At 41.1% G+C, this 26,326-nt stretch overlaps 1 protein-coding gene across 4 annotated transcripts; it reads right to left on the bottom strand.

Annotated features, from left to right (window-relative positions):
* Positions 1–191: 191 nt before the first annotated feature.
* Positions 192–25,531, bottom strand: VPS26C (VPS26 endosomal protein sorting factor C). Of its 4 annotated transcripts, none has more exons than XM_054812549.1 (8): positions 25,332–25,531; positions 15,720–15,863; positions 14,288–14,437; positions 10,745–10,825; positions 8,141–8,215; positions 3,246–3,396; positions 2,814–2,966; positions 192–1,179 (listed from the first exon to the last, which is right to left on the bottom strand). In XM_054812549.1, exons 1-8 carry the CDS (start codon positions 25,386–25,388, stop codon positions 1,097–1,099), a joined length of 894 nt encoding a protein of 297 aa, XP_054668524.1. In that variant the 5' UTR covers positions 25,389–25,531; the 3' UTR covers positions 192–1,096. The 4 variants fall into 4 exon arrangements, with proteins under 4 accessions (XP_054668524.1, XP_054668526.1, XP_054668527.1 ...); XM_054812551.1 differs by lacking the exon at positions 25,332–25,531 and adding an exon at positions 23,943–25,215; XM_054812550.1 differs by lacking the exon at positions 192–1,179 and adding an exon at positions 1,186–1,504.
* Between the last annotated feature and the right edge of the window lie 795 nt (positions 25,532–26,326).

Raw genomic sequence — 26,326 nt, forward strand, 5'->3', positions numbered from 1 at the left:
AACAGTTTTCCTATATAGTTCCCTTAAGATGTATAGTTACAAACACTTTATTTACCTTAAAGTATAAATGTAAATGCCAGGAAAGGAACAAGTTAAGTTGAACAAGTGACAATATTAACCCACCTAATTAAAAAGAGACAGTAGCTCCCTTGACATGGTTATTCATATAATGACAAGTCAGAGGCTGAAGGTAAAAGGTGCCCCAGGGTACAAGTCTTTAATGCAGTTTTCCCACCAGCAGCCCAGGCTGATCTGCAACAATTCAGTGGTGCTGTTTGGCATGTGACAGACTCTTTTTTCATATCAAAACTGAGCTGTGGAAGTCTTATAAAAGGGAAGACAGCATAATGCAAAGAGTAAGTATATTCTCAAACTATAAACTTGCCTGATCCTTTTCAGCATTACTTTACATAAATTGCAAAGATGAAGCAAGGTCATTGTTTTTCTAACCCAGGGAAGAGCCCAGGGAAAAACCAGACACAAGAGAACGACATCAATTCCTCCAGTACAGACTCATACTCCCAATTTGACCAAAATACACTCAGTGTTATTACACATCATTATTCATTTCACATCACATTCATCTTGCGATATTCATCCTGCATCACCACCCTGCATTGTTGTAGCACCATTTATTTTACCTTCAAAGACAGTATTATATTACAAGTCCCCTACCCTCCCCCCAGTATATATACACCACATATAACAGGACCTACTAGGTTTAAGAGGTCTTTAAAGGATTTTGGAACAAGTATTACAACATGAAAAAAGGAGAGAAACTCATTACATATTTCTGCAACTTATAGAAATACAGAATTATTCCTTCAGGATTTATCTGAGAAAAACTGGGGAAAACACGGTTGTTGAAGTCCAAAAGAGACCTGACAGCTGTCTGGATCAATACATCCATGTAGGCTACAGTAAGGCGGGCTAAAAGTCTTAGCAGGATTTAGAGACAACTGAAAGCACAAGAACTACCAGCAGGGAGAAGGAAGTGATGTTTTCAGTTAAAATGAGACATGGATAAAATTTCACTTTGCCTCTAATGAATTTTGTCCTTTTTCTGTAAATCCTTAAGTGATTCTCCTCTGGCTATTTACATCCTGCAGAGCTTCAGCGGGAAGTTCTCTGTGATGAGATGATCATCATGCAGAAGGACAACAATGTTAACTTCAAACTCTGGAAGAAGGGGGAAAACATAAATAAACAAGGAGTTGGGTATGAATCTGAATCGCAGCAGCAGGATGAAAGGCAGGCAGCAGTTCCCATGCTCACACATAGCACTTCACAGGGCTCTTCCAAGCTGCTTCAATACCCTGGATTTGCCCATGGCAGGGATGAACACGGTACTCTAGGCAGAACCTCACCACAGCCATCCCAGACCTTGGGCTGTTCCTAGAGAACCTTGGCTTGTTTGTATCCAGAGGAATCCCAAAGATTACCTTTCGTATCGCTGAAAGACCATGGCATGCAGTCTTCTGGACAACAGGCAGAGTTCAGACATCTACGATTAAAATGTTTGGGGAAAGACACCTCGCACCAATATGCACCGTTCAGAAGCACGGAAGTGTAAGAGTTAGGGAACAGCCTCCTCGCCTGCTGCCAGCATGTAACACGGCATTACGTATGGCCTTCAAGCCCAAAAGACAATAAACCTACAAACTATGAGAACAAGTTTTCAAAAGGAAATCTACTCTTTAGATATTGTACTGTGTTGTTCAAAACCAAAATCAGTATCAGACCCATAATCAAGCCTAAATGGAGACAGAATACAAAGTCAGGTAGAGTTAATAAAGGGAACCAGAGATCAGAATAAACTGAAAATAATTGTCCTTTTTAGAATTTTCATAACTATATTAAGACTGTTCTTATAAATAAAAGTAGATACTACACTAAGAGTAGCCATTTGTCACTGTAAATTACTATTCAATAGCTCAAAATGGCAAAAAGTAGAAAATAGTATTATTCTGGGGAAGAAACCCTCACTGTACATGTCGGGTGCAAATATGCTCTTGGGGAACAGATAAGCAAGTAGGCAGAGCTGAACAACGAGTTGTGCACATTTGTCCAAGGTGGTACAGCAGAAAAGTAGGAGGGGCTTCAGTTGGGAAGGATCCTAAAGGCTGGGCCTTGTAGCTTCGATCTGATACAATAAAATAAAAAAAAGATCCAACAGATTCCAGCAGGATGAAGCGAAGAAAAACAAGCTAGCAAAGAGAATTTTTGTAGTAAGTATTTGAACAAGTGAGGAAAATCCTAAATTTCAGGTGTTTTTTAAGGAAAATGTTGGATTTTGGCAACGATAAGCAGGAAGAAGCAGCTGGTGTAGATCAAGAAAAGCAAAGTCACATACAGCCTAACCTTACCTTTTCTACCTCTGAGACTGCAGCAGGAGAATGGGAAAAAAAAGGAGAGGAAATGGAAAGGGGGATTCTCATTGGTGATGAAAAGAAAGGGTCATCTTGGCATTTTATCTTAATCACACCTAATTTTTTGGCAGAAAAAAAAATTCCCTGCCATTACACTGCTTCTCCTGTCCCTTTACCATATAATTCTATTAGTCAGAAGTAGCTTAATAGTTGCACAACTGTTTTTAGCTAGAAGTATTTGGGCCGTATTTTCTCAATTTATATGAAATACAGCAGACCACAATCCTGTTTCAAGAAACCTCTACATGGAAACAGATTGATGTCCTTGGTTCTTCTTGCAGTGCTGCCAGTGATTTATCCTGTTACCTGCCAGAAGCTAAAGTGAAACTAGAAACTTATCTAAGATGAAAGATGCCAACACAGCGTAAAGTCCTATGGACTTACCAACTTTGAAGTTTGTTGTTTCCAGGGTAGGGCAGGTGAACAACCTGGGAAACACCATGTATATAGGAATCGGGAGGCCCCTGCAGACATCCCCATCAGCGATCTGGATATTCTGTATCTCTGTGGCATCTCTGGCGTAACCTTCTGCACACCCTGGTGAAAGTGGGAAATTCAGAGAGAAAGAAGAGAGGAGAAGAGAGAAGAGAGGAGTGGCCAAAATGTAAAACAAAGACACACTGGGGTTGGGGGGGAAAGGGATGTGTTAATTGTTTAAATTCATGTTTGGACTGTTCCACCTGAAGTGCAAAACAATCTTTTGCAAGTCTTTTTAATTAGATGCCTTTTGACAATCTTTCATACTGAAGCTGAAAGAGTGCACGTGGTAATTACTGCAGTCTATTCCATTCACATTCAATTTATAGAGAAACTTACCACAGGTTTCCACACGCACTAACTGCAGCTCAATACTTTTGACTGCAGCCTCTGCATTCTCCACTACCAGCTCCCCTGTTAATGGCTGTGTAATGATACAGTTTGTAGAACTGAGATGACCTCTGATGAGGAATTTTGGAAGTGAGGCTCTCTAAAAAGATTGAGGGGGGGGGGGGGGGGGGAAAGACAACTGTGAGAACAGATGAAGACAAAAATACCTTACAGTTAGTTATCAAAATATGTAGGAAATCCCAAAAAATTGCAAAGTTAAGAACTCAAAAGTTCAGAAATGCCTCACGTAACTTAAATAATCTAACTTTTTAAATATGCATCCTTATGCAGATGCATTAAGATCTCTCTTACTACCCCCTGCCTTGACATGCATCCCCCTACTCATTCCATCCACAGGAGCATTTTTCCTGGGAGTCACGGACAAAACTTGGCTGTTACAATTAATCCAGAAGTCAGGAATTGCATGGTGAAGGATGTATGCTGGCAGGAACTAACAGGATGGTCAACTTAAGTCAGTTGGCAGTGCTCTAGAGAAGTGCATTCTGGACCCATTTTGTTATGGATTACACTATAGTCTATCATTTCAGTGATTTTCCCACCTTTTTAAATTTCTCTCTCATGGCCACTATTATTGGGAAGGAAAACAGGCATTTAAAAATCTTCATTTAATGCAAGATGTAGCTTATGTACTGCTTATGTACCAAGACACCAATTAAGGACAATTAATAAAGAGCTTAATTTGAATACAGAATCACACTTTTAAAATTTTCTTAGAAAATAGGAAACATGCTTGCTGTTAAGGAAGGAGCAGTAAGAATAGCTTACTATTATGTCGAGGATAACAGTCTATAAATCAGTCTCCATAGAAGACCAGAGTGGGGGTTTGCTCCCCTGGCCCTCCCCTTTTTTAGGCCAGCAGAGGAACTCACATGCCAGAAGCTCTGGCTACAATTCAAGTTCTGACAGGAGGCAGCTGAAACAGCAAAGTTTTCTACCTATGTCTTCAGCTCCTATCGTCACCATCCAACTATTTCAAACTCTTTGAGCATCCTGCTCTACCCTTCCCCTTAATTTGCAAGCCTTATTCTTCTCTCCCTTCTTAATTTGTTGTTATTGACACCTTTGATGTTAGCCCCTACCTGTTCACACTTGCTTGTGGTGTCAGATTTCCTTGCCTGATTTTCCCTTCTTCCAAACCAACTCTCTTGTCTCAAACACTTTTTTCTCCCAATCTGTTTGTTTTGCTTCTTAGGCCTGGCTGCCAGTAGCAATGCCAAAGAAGTTCTCCCCAGCTACTGTTCAGACTGTTTCACTCAGATAACCAACACCTCCGCAGAACTGAGCTGTTCCACTCAAAATAAATCTTTGCAGGAAATAAAGAGAGAGGAATTTTCATATGTTTAGTAAACGTGACCTCACTGGGGTATCTTCTCCCAACTTAACAGAAGTTACATCTCTGACAAAACCACCTTATGAAATATTGAGTCCTAATAATGTATTAGTAAAATGCCTTTTTACTGTATGATCCCCAGCAGGTTCTTCTCATCACCACTGTTAGTAAACACAGACTTACTTCCCTGCTTCACAGGGACATCATATAGCTATCCCTCGAAGTACAGTGCTCAGGAACCTAAGAGATGGAGATAAAAGGAACTTGTGGAACAAGAACTTGAGGCCATTTTCCTCAATCCTAGTCTACAAGACTTGTTTGGGTTTTTTTAAGCTATATTTCTCCTAAAGCCTTACTACTCTTGTCAGTGCTCTTCATATTTTAATCCTAGCTAGGTCTTCTCTCATAGGGCCCATCATTTACACGCTATTTCATAATCCCCTAAAAATGAGAATTAAGAACATATGAGCAAATCTATCCTGGTTTTTCATATAACCGCTTTGTGCTTTGCTTGGCTACTGCAAACCTCCTTATCAGTTTTCTAGCAGTCTACTAGAAATTATAGTTCAGTTACAATCTCCAGACAAGCAGAGAATTGAAATTTTATTATTTTAAATATACTGAAACAGTGACTTTTTGTACCTGTTCACCAGGTAGTCACTTCAGACCCATACATTTTTCTGAGACATGGAGGGGGGAGAGGGAAAAAAAAAAATAAAGAGAGAGGCTACCATACTACCATACACATTCAATACCATTCTTTAGGCAGCTCCACAATTAAATACCAAGATCTGCTGGATCATTTAGAACCTACTTTTGTGGTTATGTACCTGAAATAGATAAAGGCACAGGGTCTGCTATTAAACTTAAGAAAGAGCTCTTAAAGGATAGGACTTTCTCATGATGTACACTACTGAGTCTTTGCTAAGACAATGAGTAGAATATCAAGATAGAGAAAAGAAAGAAGAAACAGAAGATACTGTATGGAAACATGGTTCATAGGAAAAGCAGACTGTTGAGAGCTTAGTATTTAGCAGTAGTCTCAAAAGTAATTTTACCACCAAGAATAGTTATTATCTCCTTATATTTGGAAAAACATATACTTTCAGTGTGCAGCAATCTCCAGAGACATGAGACACTGCTGGCCACAACCTGCTCATCCTCTAACTCAGCTGGATTTAGAGTTCAGCCATGACAGCTGGTTGGTTTTCTACAATCACCTCCTCTACGCTCAAGAATGGTCTATTCCAACATGCAGAAAGTCAAGCTAAGGTAGGAGGAGACCTGCATGGATGAACAAGATGCTACTGATAAAATCATAAAAAGGAAGTATACAAAAAATGGAAGTAGGGTCAGGTGACCCAGGAGGAACATAAAAACACTATCTGAGGGTGCAGGGATGGTTTTGGGAAAGCCAAAACCCACGTGCGGTTAAATCAAGAGACATGAAGGGCAACAAAAAGGGGCATCTACAAGTCTACCAGCTGCAAAAGGAAGATGAGGGCAAATGTTGGCCTTGTACTGAATATGGCAAGGGACCTGGTGACAAAAGACATGAAAGAGACAGAGGTACTTAATGTCTTCTCTGCCTCGCTCTTTACTGATAAGATTTGCCTTCAGGAATCCCAGGCCCCTGCAACCACAGGGAAAGTCTGGAGCAAGGAAGAGTTATCTTTGGTAGAAGAGGAGCTACAGGCTCATCAGCCTTGCTTCAGTCCTTGGAAAGCGATGGAGCAAATAACCCTGGAAGCCATTTCCAAATATATAAAGGACAAAAAAGTGACTGGAAGCAGTCAGCATGGATTTATGAAAACGAAATCATGCTTAACCAACCTGACAGCCTTCTATGATCAAATGACTAGCATGGAGGACAAGCAGAGCACCATTGATACTGTTTATGTTGGCTTCAGGGCTGGTTTTGATACTGTTTCTCCCAACAACCTTACTGACAAACTGATGGAGTACAGACTAGAGGTATAGATGAGACATGGAGGTGGACTGAGAACAGCCTGAACTGCTGTACTCAAAGGTTTGTGATTAGTAGCACGAAGTCCAGCTGAAGGCCAGTCACTAGTGGCATACACCAGTGATGGGGGTCAATATTGAAGATGATATTACTTCACATCTCCAACAATGGCTTGGATGATAGGACAGAATGCATCCTCAGCAAGTCTGCAGACACTACAAAATTGGAAGGAGTGGTTGGTGAACCAGATAGTTGCACTGCAACAGGGACCTCAACAGGCTGGACAAACGAGCCTACAGCACCCTGAGCTGCATTAGAAAGTTTTGCCAACAGGTTGAGGGAGGTGATTCTCCCCATCTCTTCAGCACTGGTGAGACAAAATGGGGACAGTGTGTCCAATTCAGGACGTCCTGGTACAAGAAACACAGACTTACTGGAGCAAGTCCAGCCTTTGCTGGATTTGGCTGTAAAGATGGCTAAGAGCATGTGACATACAAGAGCCTGAGAGCTGGGATTGTTCACCCTGCAGAACAGATGGCTCAGGCGGATCTTATCAGGATGTATAAATACCTGATGAGAAGGAGTAAAGATGATGGAGTCAGTGGTATCTAGTGAAAGGACAAGAAGCTATGGGGAAAAAAAAAAATCAAAATAAAGGAAATTACTTTTAAATTTATTTTTTTTAATCCTGTGAGGGTGGTCAAACACTGTAACATTGTCAAGCAGTTGCAAGTCTCCATCCGTTGAGCTACTGGAAACTTGACTACACATGGCACTGAGCAACCTGCTCTAGATGATTCTGCTCTGAGCACAGGAGCTGGACTAATCAATCTTCAGAGGTTCCTTCCAACCACAATGATTCTTTGAATATGTAGAATAAGGTCAACAACAGTATGAAATAACCAAACAGCTGATTAAGAGGTCTGTTTTGAGAAACAAGTAGAAGAGCAGGTCTACAGTCAGAAGTCTGGGGCTAAGAGCAACGGAAGACAAATTAGGGATGCAGAAGGGAGCCCTAAAGCAGAAAGTAGTCTTATTAACAAAGAGAGCACAACAAGAATATCTGGAAAAAAAGAACACAGGTCTCAGTGGACAAACAGCAACCAGTGTTCAGAAAGCTAAATGACCAAGACATCTACTGCTGTTCACACAGGCTTCCCAAAGCCACATGGAGCTGTAAAAAAAGGCATAGCCAAGGATCAAAATACACATTTTTAAAGGATCTCAGCTACCTGTGGTATAGAATGTTCTCCCTTGCTTCACTGCCATCTTTCACTCAGAAAAATGATAAAAATGTTTAACCATTACTGAACAAAGTTCCACCTTACATTAGTCACCACTATCACAAGAGATCAGGCAGAATTACTTGATTGCTTACAAAAGAAAGAAAAGGGAGAGAGGGAAAAAAAAAACAAACAAAAAAGTTTATTATCTGCAGGGCACATTTAATCATTCCTCTCTTGTTCTCCCTCAGAATCACACAAGCATTACGTTTAAAATAAAATAAAATAATAAGAAAACCCTTACCTCTTTAACATTTTGTAAAGTTTCAGGAGTAATTGTGAAGTCTACTGGGCTAGGCATCAGTTTCCCTTTCTGTGACTACAAGTAATGAAAGAGTTAAACTGTAAACTATTATTTACAAAACACACAGAAAATATTAAAAATGGCAACAAAGTCAAGCAACTGTTGGATGTATTAGTTTTCAGGATTGTCTTCATACTGCAAGTATGCATCTATGTAATAAACTCCCTGAGACTGCCTGTCTTTGTTATTAAATAACATCATGATATTGTCTAAATACAAGTCACAATGCATCACAAATCTGAATTACAGAAACAGAACTGTGTCAGTTTTTGGTTACTTTGTGTTTGTCATTGCAATAAACCACAAGTTCTCCATTTGTAAGTTTTTGACATAAGATCTACCTACAGTGAAAAAAAGAAAAAAAGGAAAAAAAGGAAAACAAAACCAAAACATGTTTGACTAAACCACCTAGAAAAGAAAAAATACACTACCTATCTGAAGCATATAGTATACTATAGAAAAAAGTTAAATTTCACATTTCTGTATTTGCAAATAATTACATTTTATATTTCACTTGCAATGTTTTCTTTCATTATTAATACTTAGTAAATTTGGGGAGGGGAGAGAGGGGGAGATAATAAATGAACTTGTTCCATTGCTTCAGATATGTTTTATGAACTCTCCCTCCCTCCCTCTTGTTATCTCTGAGCACTTTGAACTCTTTCTGCTGCCCTTTCAATAACAGCTCAGGTCTCCTAAGCCAACCTCATAATACTAGGAGATCCTCAGCTGATGGAATCTAACAGCGCTGATTTAATGGGCTTAGCATTCCATCATCTTTAACTGTAAAATAAACAAAACTTGGTCCAGGTTAACCTTCCACACTGGTGAAGCAATTTTGGGGGCACATTATTACAGTTCTTCAGTATCTATTTACACCATTTATCACAAAACCAGGAAGTTAAGTCTTTCTGTAAGTGGCTGAATGGGCCCTGAGCTCTGCTGAGAAGGCAGCCGGTATAGTGCATCAGGAAGGTAAGTTTCACTTACCATTCACCGACCTCTTTCTCTCTCTCTCCTTATCTCAGTGATGCACACTGTCTTTTCCCAACATATTTAGAATAAGTGGCCAGCGCAGCATCAATTATGAGAGACCCACTGTATGTAACTGGGAGTTGGCAGAGCACACCACCACCAATGGGCTTAACTTGAACTCTTAGGATCTAGCCTCACTGCTTAAGAATTCAAAATAGCTTCTGCTGCCCAGCTGCAAGATGGAAGATATTAGCAAAAGATTGACTGTAGTTTCCCATAAATGACAAATTCTGGCAAAGAATAAAGTTAAGGGAAATGGTACATTGAGCACTGACAGTGAGAATTATATGTTCAGTAAAACCTCATTAATTCACCCTGACTGAGAGACTCATGATTTACTGACTTGTGATCTAAGAAGTGCTGTAGTGGGAACAAGAAATAAAACCAGGAAACTGCATAATATGTAATTTGTTCACTATTTTGACAAGTGTGGCTTACTTAAAATGTAATAATGGACCAATAAAATGTAGCATAATACGTTTTAGAAAATAATGAAATCTTACCAACAGGAAACTTCTTTATAGCATCTAGCTAAATCTTTAAAAAAGGTACTATAGAACTAAAATAACATATTTCCACCATTATTCATAAGACAGACAAAAGAATCTAATACTTTACTGTCCTGTTAGAGTTCAAAGGAATGATACAAACAGTATGTTCTAGCAAGTTGTGGGTGGAAAGAGAGATACTTAATTAGGCCTGCACAGTCCGTACTGAAATCAGATGCTCTGGACATGCGTACAAGTCAGTATAAACTAAAACCCAGTCTGACATAGGAACTTCAAATAACAAGCAGCAAAGCATTTCTTGTGAGACAGTCACATATCATCCCACAATGCTACCTCCACAGGAGGAAGGCTTTCTCCGTGTTACTAACCACGGGGTGTGGATATTTGTTAACCTAGTTATCTTACCATATTGCCAATCATGGGCTTACTTAATAGTCAAAGCAATTAAGCCGACAAGCTTCTTATTTCCAACTTGATACAGTCCCAACTTTGATACTTTGAGATGACTAATTATGATTTAGAGCCCTGACTCAAGAACAGAAATCAGATATTTTCTCTTCACCAACGAACTCACGTTTCTAGGACAGGCATTGTGGGTGCCTGGAACTTTTGGCTAAGAAATGCTCAGATAATCTGAATCAGTGCTTAGAACAACATCATAATATTTATCTAACCACACTATTGTTTCAGAACTGAAAGGATGAATAAGAAAATAAACTCACAGTGCAGTATAAAAAACATCTTATAAGCCACATCCTCTTTGTACCATTTTCTTTAAATGAAGAGAGAGATGCGTTATTCTAATCAGAAGCAACTGACACCCTAGCTCTTCTGGATGGTTTTTTTTGAGGCTAGCTTCCGTTACTCATACATATCCCATGTATTGCTACTACAAATTACATGGGTTTACTTGGTTTTCTGACCTTACCTGCCAAAATTCACTTAAAGTGGAAAAAAAAATAAAATCTCACTTTGTATAGTTAATACAAACCACACTTACCAGTGAATGGACAATGAATTCACAAGTCTTAGTTAGGTCTTTTGCCAGCAGAGAACGTCGCATATCGCACCGTAGGGTATACTGGCAAGGACAGGATGGCAGAGAAAAAGAAAAGAGCCTCAGTTAAGATTTCCTCTGTCTCTCTTAACTTTTCATCTTCTTATTGCATATGTGCAGAATGTTACTGATATTAATATTTAAGGCATCATTTCCAACAGATTAGTGGGTAACGTATATACCAGTGATGGGGAGAGGGGAAAGAGGCAAGAGATGTACAATGTTTTTGGATGCTCCCAAATGAAAGCTAATTTTTCTTTGTGTTTACAGTCCCAGAGTCATTTGCAAATGCTTTCCATATCTTCTGTGTTACGTTACAACCTGTGAGACTGAGGGACTAATCCACTGACAGAGAGTAGTACTCTTGTATGGCTTCAGCACCCAAATTACATTCAGTTAAGAGCGATTACAGTACTGCTTTTCACCATGCTTTGGATAAGCGATTATCAATAAGATATATTCACAGCCCCTCTAATTTCAATTTCAGTCTTACAATAAATTTAGCAGCAGAACAGTTATAAGCATATTTAATGGGGAACTGTCTTTAACTATATAGCTGAACCTTCTTCAAAAACTTGCTGCCTATTTCCTTGCCTTTCTTGCCTAAAAAGGGAGCCATGAACCAGCAACTGAAAATAGTGCAACTTGGTTCTCACAGTAATCGTACACTTCAGCACCTGTAACATAGCCTTTCAATGTCCTCACAAGATAGGGAATTTGTTGGGGCGGTATTTTGGGGCTTTTGTTAGTTGTGTTTTCAGTTCCTTCTTTACAGATGAGGAATTGGCAAAACCAAGTACACTCAGACTAAGGGACTAAGCTTCATAACTTCTAGTTTATGGTGCGTCTCTGCACATAACCTGAATATGCGGGCAAGAACAAGACCGGGCTGCATATCTTTCCCCATCACAGACTATGGTTTCCACTGAAGTTGATCACTGTTGAACAAACCTTCTACTACTGCACTACACTTCGCTCAGACCAGGGAATCCAGTGCAATGAGGCAGCAGGACCACACATGCCTTGCAATTTGTCTCACAGCCTCCCCATCGTTGTCTAATTAGAAGGTCTTTGCATGAGAACAGAGACTTGAATCTTGATACTGAACCCCCAGCTAACGTACTAATACCTAGATCAAGAAATACAGGCTTGCTTTTAAACTGCACAGGAGTTGGACAGAGGTTTAGGAAGTGTTTCTTAAACACTACCTTTCATTACTCAAATGAAAAGAATAAACAGGTGGTATACTGTTTGTAGTCTATTTTTCCATTTCTCAGTTTGAACAGAGAACATATATAAATATGTTAGAAGCAAATGAACTCTTTCCTTTGATTTATTTAAAATTAGCAAAGCATTTTTAAGCAGTTCAAGCCTCCTTTTTCTAGAAAACAGATTTAATGTTCCCCAATTTATATCTACATATCTGTTTTATTAGGTATCAGTGTACCTTAAATAAGCTTGGGAGAAACTGCATTTTCCTTTTCAGGACTCTAAAAAGGTTGGCTGAAATCTAATGATTAATCTTTTAATTACATTTTATCCCCAACTTGTAAAGAGAAGCTACGTAGATGAGAGAGGGAATGATAAAACAAATATTCACCATTAAAGTCTACCTTAAAACAACTGATATTGATCATAGGCAAGTTATCTGGATTATGGAAAGCAACTGAACCAGTTTCGCACCATTTTGACATATGTACCACAAACAACAGATGTTACATTAGGGAGAAAGCCAAGACTGAAAAAAAGACTAAAAAAACATCTGAACATAGACAAAAACCAAGGGTTTTTTTTTTTAGTTACTTCTAGTTTGTTAGGTTTTTTAAAAATCTCAGACTGTAATATAACACTTCCAGTTCAGCTAAATAGCTAACAGTTTCTACTTTGTCATCAAATCCAATAGTCTCATCAGTGAGCTACAAGTTTGTGTGGGGGAAGGTTTACAACCCAGTGATTCTTCATCAGCACTGGTTTGAAGACTTTTGCATTTAGCGGCTCCTACAACTTTTTCCTTGAAGATTAAAAAAAAAAGAAAAAACCAAAATAGTAAGAAAAAGTATCTTCTAACACAATATTTACATTCAAGAGATAGCTGAAGAAAGACTTTCCCTCAATAAAACCCAAATAAACCCATTTACAGTAAGAGAATTTTTAATTAAAAAAGGTCAAATTTCAAAACTGTGTTTCCACAAGACTGTTACAAGCATGTAGTACACATGGATGCGGGCAGAAAACGTTACTACTCATCTCCACAGGAAAGCAAACAATTCACGGTTTTGAAGATCCTACAAGCTCTCAACGTTTTGGTTGGAGTCTTCATTATGAAATTACACAGCCACATTTCTTTGAACAAAAGGACACTGGTGCAGTCTTTTTTCACGAAAGAAATAGATGTAGTTGTCTACAGCATAAGGAGGGATCAGATTTCTGTTACGGTAGTTCTGGCAAGGTATATAAAGCACGGCATCTCGTTACTGTTCTGTTTATGCCATCATTCCTTGAATATTTACTCCATATGGAAGGCCTGAAACGGTAAGTGATGGAAATATTTCCTCTACTTAGAGGACGTTTCTCACAAATGACAGTGGGAAAACAGACCCTCAATGCTAGGTAGCTTTGTTTCTGTAGGATTTATCCCTGTGTCTTAAAATGGATCTGGTAAGTCAGTACACTTCATTTTTAATAAAGTATTATGAGCAGTAATTGCTTGTCTACTATGCTAACAAAAATCTCACTGGTACTAGGTTAACAGTACATACACCTGTATCTGGGTATGTACTACTATATAGATTATCTACAAAAAGGTAAATGCAACTTCTTTCACAATAAAGTCAGAACTAGATGAAAACACCACCCTGTACAAGAACTGTACAAGATTTAACAAGCATGACAAATACATTCTATCCCTTCTCAGCCCAAAGCCCCTTTTTCCAGTATGCTTTTAATTCTCTTGTACATCTCTTGTTACATCGATCAGTTTCATTACCATCAACAATTTCCAATGAAAAAAAACTTGCTGGAAGAGAAAAAGGAACAGACATCGCAACAACTTTTTTAAAAGCAACATTATATTAATGGGATTCTAAGATCTCAAGATGGTTCCTTTGCTACATTTAGGAAGTGTTTACCACCTGTGGAAAGTGTTGACTCCTAGAAACTGAAAAAGGCAACTAGAAACTACCTACAAACTAGTACTTAAAAGGTTAACATGTATGCTGATTTTTACTCTTAAGTTCTATCTAGAAAAATACAGTACACACCAAAAGAATGCTACATTAATAAAGGGAAGCTTAAAAGCTACTTATTTCAAAGGATGTCTAACTTTCTGCTCATTCTTCAAATTGAGAAAAGAAAACATAATGCACTATGAAAAGAAAACTTTATCACAAAACTTTATCCTCTGCTTCCATGGAATAAGAGATGCTTTAGAATACATTCTGCAGATAACAAAAGTTTAGATTTTCTTTACAGATATGACTGCCTTACCTGAATATTAACAAAGACACCATGATATGTCTCATACAGAACTTTGTTCCCCTTCATGTGCAATGGAAATTCAAATGGAATTTCTGTCTTGCCACTGGGAAGTTTCCCTGGTTTTACCATTTCAATAGTGCTGTTAATAATTTGAATAGGCTGCAAACATAAATATTTAAGAGGTTTAGGTTGAAGCTGAGTGACAGACCCATCACTTCATGAACCGACAACATCCATAACGTTCTAACAGACTTCCTGTATTTCCAGAAACTCAGGTATTTCTTCACAACACACAGCTCTCCAGTCTTCTAATGAAAAGAAACATTAAGAATGCTTTTCTCAAGAAAACAATTTGTGATCTATTTTATGGTTGTATCATATTAATGACCAAACATATTTAGACAGCTAAACAGCAGAGTCTCCAGTGCTTTGGAAAGTGGAGTTCCATTTTTCTAAATTATGACCCTTAATAGTAGCAGCAGAAGTCAAGAACTATGTGTGCCAGTTGAGCAGTTCACCATTCCGTCCTACCTTCTTCCTGGCCCTTTCCCACTCTAAAGATCTGTATTTAGGGCTAGTTGTTCACTGGAACAATGGTTAACTATGATTCAGCTGGGGAAGCCTGCTTGAGGATTACACCTTTTCTCTCTGGAGTTTTACCTCTACTAGACAGAAATAAGAAAATCTATTGCTTCTACTGTTTTTTTCTGTTTTTCAATCATTCATGGGCAGATTATTCATACTGTAAAAAAATTAACTATGATACAAATGAAGGCTTTAAAAGGTCCTGCACCAAGGCTATCCTAACTTAAGCAAACAGTTTTGCAAATGTAGCTATTCTGTCTCTAGACAAAGCCAGCCTTGCTTCAATCAGTACAGCCATGTTTGTGTGGAGCCTGAGGTATCTTGCCCTATTAGATCCCAAACCCCACACTTCCAAACCCGGAGAGCAGCAGAGAGACCTTCCAGGAGCTCTGCAGTCAAACAGTCTGTGCACAGCGTTGTACTCCACAGAAGAATCTGTGCGAGTCCTGTATTGTGCCTAGTAACACACAATCTCAATGGCCTCTGCAGAAACTATTGTGATAGTGGCTGATCTGGCACAAAAGTCCAATTAAACCCAGTCACTTTAAAAAAAAAAAATAAAAAAAAATCACAAAATTTATTATTTTTCTTTAAGTCACGGTCCTTCAATGCATCATCCAGTAACTATTCTATTTATGTTACTGCATTTCAACCCTAAAGAAAACTCTCCAGTAAGTACAAGTTCCTCCCCAAAAATGTCATCATATATCACTAGGTAATGCTAAGCATTTCTCTGCTTTCTATCATTTATATACCACGAAGTGCTGTAACTACCTGAAAGCCATTAAGGAAAGATTTAATTTGAGAAAAGAGACAAAAGTTTTGTGCTAAAAATATTAACCTGCACAGGTCTTACCTTGACAGAGTTATAGAAAGCTTCGAACACACCCACACTTTTGGCACTAAGCTGCAGATTTACCGATCCTTCCATTGTTAATGAGATACCTTGGTGCTGGACTGTATCCTTACTTGTTATGACCACGACTCCAGAAAGAATTTCCTAATAGGAGAAAAGACAACGTGAAAACATTTGTTTATAAATTTATTCTATAGCTGTTACTCAGCGTGCTAACTGATTTTCAAACTCAAGAAAACTGTTCCCAGAGAACAGCCTAACCTTGTCAGAAAAGTACTGATAATGAAAGCAATGTGAGGAAGAGCGCTCTGTACTTTTAGTTTGTTTTCTTTACAAAAACATTCTCCTCCTCCTTGCAGAAGTACTAATCTAAGCTTCAATTCTTTCCAAAGTTTCAAGATCTTCCTCTCCAGGAAGATGAAAAATATCCTCATAAACAACCATTAGGTCAGATGGTAATAGACAAGTTTCATTTCACATGTTAGAATGAAATTGCAGGAGGAATTTTTATATGAAGAGTGGCACGGTCAGTCATAGGAGATGGAAGAGAAGGCATAACTGTAAAAGTGATGGCCAAGCTGAGGATAAGACTCACCTCAAGAGTGGAGTGGAACAGATTTAAAATGAACAAATAAATAGTTGTTCTGCTACACAAGCAAATTCCATGCTACATGGGAAATAGTTTAAAAGTGCATCTGAATCTAAGGCACAAGATGTATAACTCAAGAGATGTGTCACTTATCACTTAAAGAATGTTTTGCCTACAAAATTTTATTTGCACACAAACACTGCATCTTGGAAGTATCAACTTAGCAGTTCTAATACTGGAAAAAGATTAACTGCAGGACAGCAACACAGTTGATTTTACATACCCCATAGTTTATCCTTCCCCTCTCCTACGACAGAGAATCCACTCCAATCCAGAGTTCCCCATCAAACATTCATACACATCTGGAAATAGCAGCAAGTAAATTGAGAACCTGAAGAAAGTTTCTCGGAGCTAACCTTCTCTTTTTCTCAATACTAATGCTCTCTGCACCTTCACCAAGCTTGCAAACTAGACACCAAACTACAGATCACTCCAACCAAAGGATAATTCAGACTGCCCACTCTACACTCAACCAGTTAAAACCAGTCTAGTTACGTACATCTCTGACAGACGCTATTTGAATTTTGCCAGCCTTTTGTCTTTACTAGTGGTACAGGATGACAATATAGAAAATGGGTCAGGTGGTTTAAAGCAGAACAGGACAGCAGTAGAAGATCAAGCATCACAACAAAGGCTGACATGCTGCAAGTCTGAAAAGAAGACCTGCAGCAATTGGGAAATGCCAGGAACAGGAGGCACCAGCACAAAAGGACAGTGAAGAAAAGCTGACCTAAATACTGTACTGCTTTGCTAACAGGCTTTAATTAGTACAAGCAATTAGGTTATTGCTTTGAAAAATGAGTACAGCTGAACTATAAGAAGCAAGGACAATCCTGAACATATGAACTGCTTTAATAAATGAGAACGGTCTCCCACCACACAGCAACAACCTATTCCAGGGCTATTGCCTACATACTTTCACACGATAAGGGTGTATATATTTGGGGCAGAAGAACGACTTGAAGTTAAATATGAATTTTTCTTCTAACATTTAACTTCTCTTAAGACATGAAAAAACACCTCAAAACCACTTTCTAACAAAAACTTTTAAAGGTCACTAGTGCGGGGGAGAGGGAAGTATCATGAAAAAGATGCTGTAATATCTACTTAAACTATTTATATGCAATCAGGTTATATTTCTGTTTAATGGGGGAGGGGAAATTGGCTATGTCTTCTCTGGAGAAGAGTTACTTTGTCCTTTTTTGTGTAAAACCAGGCCTCCCCCTAAATTCAAAGCTGTCGGTATATTTGTCCTTCTAAAAAGTACAAATCAAAGAACATATGCTTACCAAGATGTTCAAATACTTAGAGGTAGCACACAATTTATGAGAAAACTTTATTTTTGCAAAATATTTGCAAACATGTACCATTTGTAAAAGTTACGTGGCATCGCTTAATACTAAACTAGTACTGTTTTCAGTCCATACCAAAAGGGGTTCTTTACCTTTAACACCACAAAACTAAAGGTGTAGAGAAAGCCACCATTGGAATTAATCCCCACATACTACAATGTAGTAACTTAGAATCAGTTGCTCTTACTCACTGCTCTGGACAGACTGGAGAACTGGGCAATCACCAACCACATGAGGTTTAACAAGGGCAAGTGCTGGATTCTGCACCTGGGAAGGGGCAACCCTGGCTATACATACAGACTGGGTGATGAGACGCTGGAGACCAGCCATGCTGAAAGGGACTTGGGGGTCTTGGTCGACAGCAAGTTGAACATGAGTCAACAGTGTGCCCATGCTGCCAGGAAGGCCAACTGTATCCTGGGGTGCATCAAGCACAGCACTGCTAGCTGGTCTAGGGAAGTGATTGTCCCACTCTACACAGCGCTGGTGTGGCCTCACCTCGAGTACTGCGTGCAGTTTTGGGCGCCACAGTACAAAAAGGACATAAAACTATTGGAGAGTGTCCAAAGGAGGGCAGCAAAGATGGTGAAGGGTCTAGAGGGGAAGATGTATGAAGAGAGGCTAAGTCCCTTGGTTTGTTCAGCCTAGAGAAGAGGAGACTGAGGGGAGACTTCATCATGGCCTACACCTTCCTCATGAGGGGGAGCAAGGGGGCAGGCGCTGATCTCCTCCCTCTGGTGACCAGTGGTAGAACCCAAGGGAACAGAATGAAGCTGTGATGGGGGAGGTTTAGGTTGGATATTAGGAGAAGGTTCTTCACCGAGAGGGTGGTCGGGCGCTGGAACAGGTTCCCCAGGGAAGTGGTCACAGCACCGAGCCTGACTGAGTTCAAGAAGCGTCTGGATAACGCTCTCAGTCATATGCTCTGATTCAGCTGGTCCTGTGTGGAGCCAGGAGTTGGACTTGATGATTCTCATGGGTCCCTTCCAACTCAGGATATCATATGATCCAATGACTTTTTACCTTCTCCCTTACCAGGAACTCCTCATGGCTTCACCATGTGATGACATAACTTTGCAAGACGGGACTAAGCTAATACAGTTTGACACAGACTTATTCATCTAGAGTATCCATCCACAGGAAGGCCAGTGAAGCAGACCGAAGCGTGAGGTACATATGCTAAACTGCAAACAAAACATTCTTGCGAGAAGACTGTCCCAGGCTAATGATCCCAAACAAGCTTTTTAGCTTTCTGCTGTCAGTTCCTTACCATTCAGATATGCGCATGAAACTGCTAGGAAGACTGACACTTTCAAAGTTTTGGTCACTTTCAAGGTCACAACTAAGATGAACACCTGCTTCATCCGATCCAGCAGCACAATCCCTTGTTTCTCTAGCTGTGGAGCAGAGTTACTCAAGTCTGGCTGAGGACAATTTAGAACGATCTTCAATCAATAACAGGAAATGGTGCATAACACGCATCACAGAATCTCATCTCGAGTGCCCTAACATCTAGACTTCTGACTGAACTAGACAGCTATTCAGCATCTATAAACTTTATGTAAAGACAGGAAGGATCAAAGTACACACTACAGTGTCCCATAAATTGTTGGGAAAATTCCTTTTAGTGTTACAATATATACTAGTTCCAACCTGACTGTTTACACTATCAGGTCTGTTTGCTACAGTAAGGAGCTAGAAAAATAATTTTAGCTAGATATTGTGTATTTTAAGATTATATAAAATCACTTGACAGCATCCCTGATAAGAAAAATCAGTTGGTTTTTTTTTCAAATGCAAGGTAGCTTTGAAAAAATAACAAACCACAAGGCAGGTGTGGTGGGTTGACCCTGGCTGGGGGCCAGGTGCCCACCAGAGCCGCTCTATCGCTCCCCTCCTTCACTAGACAGGGGAGAAAATCTATAACAAAAAGCTTATGGGTCAAGATAAGGACAGGGAGAGATCACTCACTAATTATCATCATGAGCAAAACAGACTGAACTGAGAGAGGAAATTCATCTAATTTATTACTAAGCAAAACAGAGTAGAGGAATGAGAAATAAAATCAAATCTTAAAACACCTCCCCCCACCCCTCCCATCTTCCCGGGCTCAACTTCACTCCCGGCTTCAACCTCCACCCCCCTCAGCGGCACAGGGGGACAGGGAATGGGGGTTACGGTCAGTTCATCACCATTGTTTCTGCCGCTTCTTCATCCTCAGGGAGAGGACTCCTCTCATCGTTCCCCTTCTCCAGCATGGAGTCCCTCTCACGGGGTGCAGACCTTCAGGAGCAAACTGCTCCAGCGTGGGTCCCCCACGGGGTCACAAGTCCTGCCAGCAAACCTGCCCTGGTGTGGGCTCCTCTCTCCATGGGTCCACAGGTCCTGCCAGGAGCTTGCTCCAGCGTGGGCTTCCCACAGGCCACAGCCTCCTTCAGGTGCCTCCACCTGCTCCGGCGTGGGGTCCTCCACGGGCTGCAGGTGGAACCTCTACACCCCCTCATCCTTCCTCCATGGGCTGCAGGGGGACAGCCTGCTTCACCATGGTCTTCACCACGGGCTGCAGGGGGATCTCTGCTCCGGTGCCTGGAGCACCTCCTCCCCCTCCATCTGCACTGACCTTGGTGTCTGCAGAGTTTCTTACATCTTCTCACTCCTCTCTCCGGCTGCAAAAGCTCTCTCTCTCTAAGTGTTTTTCTTCTTCTTAAATATGTTATCACAGAGGCGCTGATTGGCTTGGCCTTGGCCAGCGGCGGGCCCGTCTTGGAGCCGGCTGGCATTGGCTCTATCAGACACAGGGGAAGCTTCTAGCAGCTTCTCACAGAAGCCACCCCTGTAGCCCCCCCGCTACCAAAACCTTGCCACACAAACCCAACACAGCAGGTTTTCAAGACCACTTGAAATCTGTCACCACATTTTTTGAGGTGTTGGTAACAGCAGAGGACATCATACCTAATACCACACAGAAATGCCTAACGTTTCTCTAGTTCAATGTGGTATCCACTACACATCTATGGACTAAACTTTTCATTATTTTGGTAGAATGGAAGTCCACGGTCAGTTGGTTACCAACAAGATGCCTTAGGTTCCTTTTAAGATTCCACTTTCCACATCACAGGCATTCACTTTTAGGACAAAGGACAAACATTTGGCAATTTAAAAATTCACGTTAAGCTCACGTAAGTCAAATTTACTAAATATTTCTGATCATTTTCTTCCACATCTATTCCTCTACGCAAGCCACCTGCAAATCTTAACTACACATAATTCTGATTATTTAGAAAGAAACCGACCACATGCAATAGAAACAGTCTGCTAGACCCAACTAACTAGTCATTAGATGCTTTAAAACCTCAATGCTCATATTTACTAATTAGTTTGCTTTTTTAGAAAAAGTAAAAGGCTTCCTTATGGGCAAATTCTGACTTAAGTATATTTTGGACTCACTTGTCATTAAAAGTCTTGGCTGACATTAGCTATGGCACCTTTCCTTGTACAATGCATTTTGCAGGCCTTTCAGCTTAGAATTCTTTTAATTATCAATCTCAGACTAACTACCACAGTTACTCCAGTCATCCTGTTTAGGTTTTCTAAATAAAATGCATCATTAGTTGTGCCTGTCCCTCATTCTTCTGGCATTCCAGAATTTATTAAATGAGCCTCAACAGCTCAAGAATTCTCCAATTAAAAAATAAAGTCTCCTGAACAGAGATCTTCTGTTCCTAGGAACTTAAACACAGCTTTGCTGCAATAATCCTTATTTTGCTATTACAGGACATGCTATTAGGATCCATTTTATTGTCTTTTTGTTCTTAAATCCTCTTTTTTTTTCTTTTTTTTTAAACAATGCTATTACTCTTTTGGTCCAAGAAATGGTAAACTTCGTTTTTACTCACAATTTAAAGTAATGTGTTTAAGCCAGCTTTTCTCAGATTGTACTCTGGACAAAATAACGGTCTTTGCTTAGTTCCTCCAGTTTCTGATGATTATAACTAATGAATACAGAACATGCTTACTGTTTATCACAGCACATTATTTTAACCAACTTCCTTTTTAAAAGCAGGAACACAATCTCAGGCTTGCATGAAGCATGACTATGTTACAAATTTTCTGGCTAATTTCTCCTAATTAAAAAAGAACAGTCAACGTAGAAGCAAAGAACAGCTAAAAAGAACAAAATAGTTGCACGCTTAACTACCTAGAACTAAAGAAAGTTTTAGGACTCCCACTTGGCCTAGAAGATCACTTTGCAACAGTGAAAAATGACTGAATTCAGCTGGATTTAGTATAACTAAGGTCACCGTACCAGGATGAGAAGTAGTCTGACCCAACGCAAGACAATAGGGAACAGTATTTGAAGGTTCTGTTATATGATATTTCAGCACCAAAGAGAAATTTTAAAGAACTTGGCCTGATGAGGAAAGCCTACAATGAAACATACGCATCACTCTGACCTTACAAAAAGCAAAAAAGTTGTTATTCAGCCTTAATTTTCCTGGTAAGCTGCTTGCTTAAAATACATCCTTATCTTCTCCACTCACCAGCCTTCTCATATGTACTTTCAACAGTATTTTCCCCTAACAAGACTCAAATTCAGTTCTGCAATAAAATTAAAGATAAGTTTGTTAACTTTCAGAGTTCTTCCCTGAAAGTTTTTAATGTAAACTTGTGCACCTCCAGGGCCTTATTCAGTATGGAATTTACCATTAAGAGAGTCTCAGAACAGTGACTTGTTAAATATGGATCTCTCCTGTATCTGTTTCCCCTCACTCCTTCCCTCTTGGTGGGAATAAAGATGTATAGCAAATACGCTCAATGATTGTAAAGATGCTGGTTGATGTACACCCAACAGATGAACAGATGCCAATTGCTAAAAATCCCTGAATATTTCACCTGGACTATGCACTCTCAAGAGGTACAAAACCAGATCCTGAATAGAAGAATCAGCAGCCATTGCCATTATCAGTTTTTTGGTCTATCATCACTTAAAATCACAGGCTGAGATCCTTTAGACTGTTCTTTATCTACCCCACTGTATTTTGTTTGTCAGATTTCCTGCTCTGCTGGAGCTGCTCCACTATGTCTAATCTCTCTTCTGTAGGCCATCCAGCACATGACCATTCTGATACTGATTGTTAAATATTCTCTGTTCTACTCTACTTGAGAAGACATTCATAAGAAAAACAAAAAAGTATGTTCATGATTCAACAACAGAATGATTTTTTAAATTATTATTTACTGGTTTTGATTGTTGCGCCAATCAAATACTATCCATTTCCCTGATCTGGCTTACTGCATAGCCAGTACTATCACAGCACAAGAAAGGTGGCAGAAATTGAATGGCTAGGGAGGCAAGTGGCATTATGGAGCTATGCTGGATTAATCATGGTCTCGGATAAATTATGACTTAGAAAGCTCAGTAATGTTTTAGCAATTTTTTGTGCTATTATAATAGGCATAACAGAAAGACTATTATAGCAGTGCACAATTTAGACATCACCTTCTTCCATATCCAAATGCAGCTTTAAATAAGTTCACAAAACAAAAGATCAAGTATAGCCACAGTATCCGTATTGCCTTCAAATGAATAGCTAGACATATACATTGGGATGAACTACTGTCTTTACTACAGGAATCCCTTCATTTTCAAGTAGCATTGATGCAAGCATGTTTTGGGATGCAAGTTGCCATATACCAAAGGTATTATTAGCATAGCTACTGTCACTGACATATACAACAATCAGTACATTTCTAAGAAAAACTTCCAACAAACCTGCATACATTCCATGCCTAGAGATATGTAATTCCTTTCTGTCCCTGTGAAATTTCTATTAAAAAATCATGTTGTACTTCCAGTGTACAGCTCTTTTGTCATTGTGTTTTCACATCACTCAAACCTCCAAATTTCAGGCCTAGTTAATGAATAAAATTATAAACCATTTCACACAGAGTTAAAGTGGAAGCAAACAAACAATACTGACATATTTACTAGCCATAAATATCTTATTTAACTTTGGCTCTAAAGACAGAAGAAATCTCTTTCCTGTATTAAAAAAAATAAAAATCTAGTTTAAAGTGATATAAAGCAAGCCAAGAGAAGAAACTAAAAATGGGCACAGCATTGTGATATGGAAATAAATAAGATCCTTCTAATAATGTACATGAGCACAACAATGTGAAAGCGAGATACAGAAAGTAGTCTTTACCATTATGACGCCATACCTAAAAGGATGTGTTGTTCCAACTGATAATTCCGCTTTATGAAAGTCATTGTCTAGATGATTTGACAATTGTAGAACAGATGCTGCATACCTGTCCATTCAAATCCACTTGAAGCAGTTTTCCAGCATTAAAAACATCCAATAAATTAGAAATGTGCTTTATACACTGTAACAGCCAAACTACTAGCATACAGGAAAGCTGTGTGTGAAAGGGATTTTTGTAATACAAGTGTGTGGCTGGATAGCAAAAAAAAACAAAAAAGGACCTGAAACCTTCTGCTTAAACAATACAATATTTTGAGAAAAACAGTGATAAAAATAAACCTCAAAAAGCATGAGACAGGTAATTATTTTTTGTAACTGCGCTTGAAGTCTTCAACAATAAAAAAAGGCGCAGCATTTTCTCAAGTAGATGGAAAAATTGAAGTATGCACAATCACTTTATCACTATCAACAACTACATCAGTGAAAAAAGTTAAGAAATCAGACTCCTGCCCAGTGGAAAAAAAAAAAAATCTGTTCTTGCCTAAGTACTTTATCTAAGAGCAGATTTCCTATCAGATACAAATAACAACTGAAGACACTTTCAGGTTTCTTGAAGAGCACAGAAAAGCCACAAGACTCTGTAACAGCAACTGGCCGCGCCTGCATACTGCATCAAAGCATCAGTCCTGCTGTAATACACAAGTATAAACAACAGAAGCGACGCTACCCTATAGGTGAACTCCAGATTGGCAGGGGGCCTCGCTCCTTCCTTTCCCTCTGAAGCCCTGCGGCCCTGCCCAGAGACAGGTTAGCGGTACTCCCGCGGTACCGCCACGCTAGCTAGAGGAAAGAGAAGGACAACAAGCAGGCCTTAATCCCGAAGAAGTGCCGGAGCTGAGCACCGCTTTACTACAGGAGGCCAGCGGGAACCCGCGGCGTCCTCGGTAGGGACCTAAGGGGGGAGCCAGGGGGAGGGCAGAGGTGATGGAGGAGAAAAGCTCTGGGCAGGGGCACAGGTAAAGCTTCCCCCAGCACGATGGCAGCAACAGCCTGCAAGCCCGGCCACAGCCCCATCACCACGGCAAAGACTGGCGCGCAGCAGAGAGCCGTCACTATAAAGGAAGAGATAGAAGGCGGCGACTTATTCCGCCTTCCAAGGAGGCGCCCCGCTGCCTCAGAGCAGCCGGGACGTTCCCGGGCTGCCGGCAAGCCCCAGCGAAAAGCCAGGAGCCAGGACACGGCACCGGGCGGGCAGACCGGCTCCGCGGTGACGGCCTCAAGCCGAGTCGGGGACTCGCAGCCCAACGGTGGCGGAGTCTCCGCGGGGCTGGGGCCGGGCGTCAGGGGGCCAACGGGCGCGCGTGTCGGTTGGGGCCGTTGGGCGGGGGCGCGCGGCCGCACTCACCCCGCAACGGTAGACCTTGTTGGCCCGCTTGATCTTGATGTCCAGCGCGGTGCCCATCGCGGCTGCCGCGCGCTGTCACGTGGCGCCGCGCTGTCACGTGACCAGGCCCGCCGGGAGGGAGTCCTTCCCCAGCCACCCGCTTCCGCCGGGGGGGAAGGGAGGGGAGGGTCTGTCCCATGAACATCCGGGTCTTCAGTAGCGTCATTTCTCAGCTGATGACTCCGCTTCCCGATCGGCTCCGCCCGCTTCCTGGTAGTCATAGCAGGGAGGGGGAGCTTCCCGCCGGGCGGAGGCAGTGGAACCGAGAGGCGGGTGACGCGACACGTCCCGGGAACTACAAGCTCCCGAGCGCTTGGAGCGCGCTGTGGGCGAGGGAGGGCCGCCTGGCCCGATGGGACGCGTAGGCGGCGCCCGCGGGAAGCTGGAGCATGCGTAGGGCGGTTCAGCCCTAACGGTCGAGCTCGGGGGAAGCGATCTCGCGCGTGCGCAGCCGGTGTCTCGGAGCGGCGCGCGCTGTCCGTTGGCGGGCGCGGTGGGGCGGGGCGGCTGATGCCGGGAGAGGGCGGCGGTCGGCCTCTCGGAGCCCCGAGGCTGCGTCTGTTGCCTCTCGCCGCTGTCGGAGAGACTGCCCAGTCAGGCGCACCTGTAACGGTGGCGGTGTTCGGGTGGGAGTGCGGGAGTGCGGGCCGGGCCGCCCTGCCTCGCCTGCCCGGGGCGTCCTGGAAGCGGCCGTCGCGATGGTGCGGGCCGGCGCCTCTCCCTCGGCCCCTGCGGGCGCGGCCTCGTCGCTCCTGCGCTGTGGTAGCGCCTGCGGGCCGGATTCTAACTGCAGTAACTATGGGAGACAAGGAAAGGCTTCGCAGTCTTTAGATTGATATTTCTGACGACGCTTAAAGGGATTAGTCTTACATACGCCTTACAGTCATAAGAACCTATATATACGAGGACTGAATTTGTCTCTGTTATAATTACACATACGATTCAGCATATTGAAT

Source organism: Grus americana, chromosome 1 (genome assembly GCF_028858705.1).
Source record: "Grus americana isolate bGruAme1 chromosome 1, bGruAme1.mat, whole genome shotgun sequence".
Lineage (NCBI taxonomy): Eukaryota > Metazoa > Chordata > Aves > Gruiformes > Gruidae > Grus > Grus americana.

Coding starts and splice junctions, on each gene's coding strand:
- VPS26C (XM_054812549.1), bottom strand. CDS start 25,388: ATGGGCACCGCGCTGGACATCAAGATCAAGCGGGCCAACAAGGTCTAC. Junction 8,216..10,744: donor AATTCATTGTCCATTCACTG/GTAAGTGTGGTT, acceptor CATTACTTGTAG/TCACAGAAAGGGAAACTGAT. Junction 3,397..8,140: donor CTTTACAAAATGTTAAAGAG/GTAAGGGTTTTC, acceptor CAATCTTTTTAG/AGAGCCTCACTTCCAAAATT.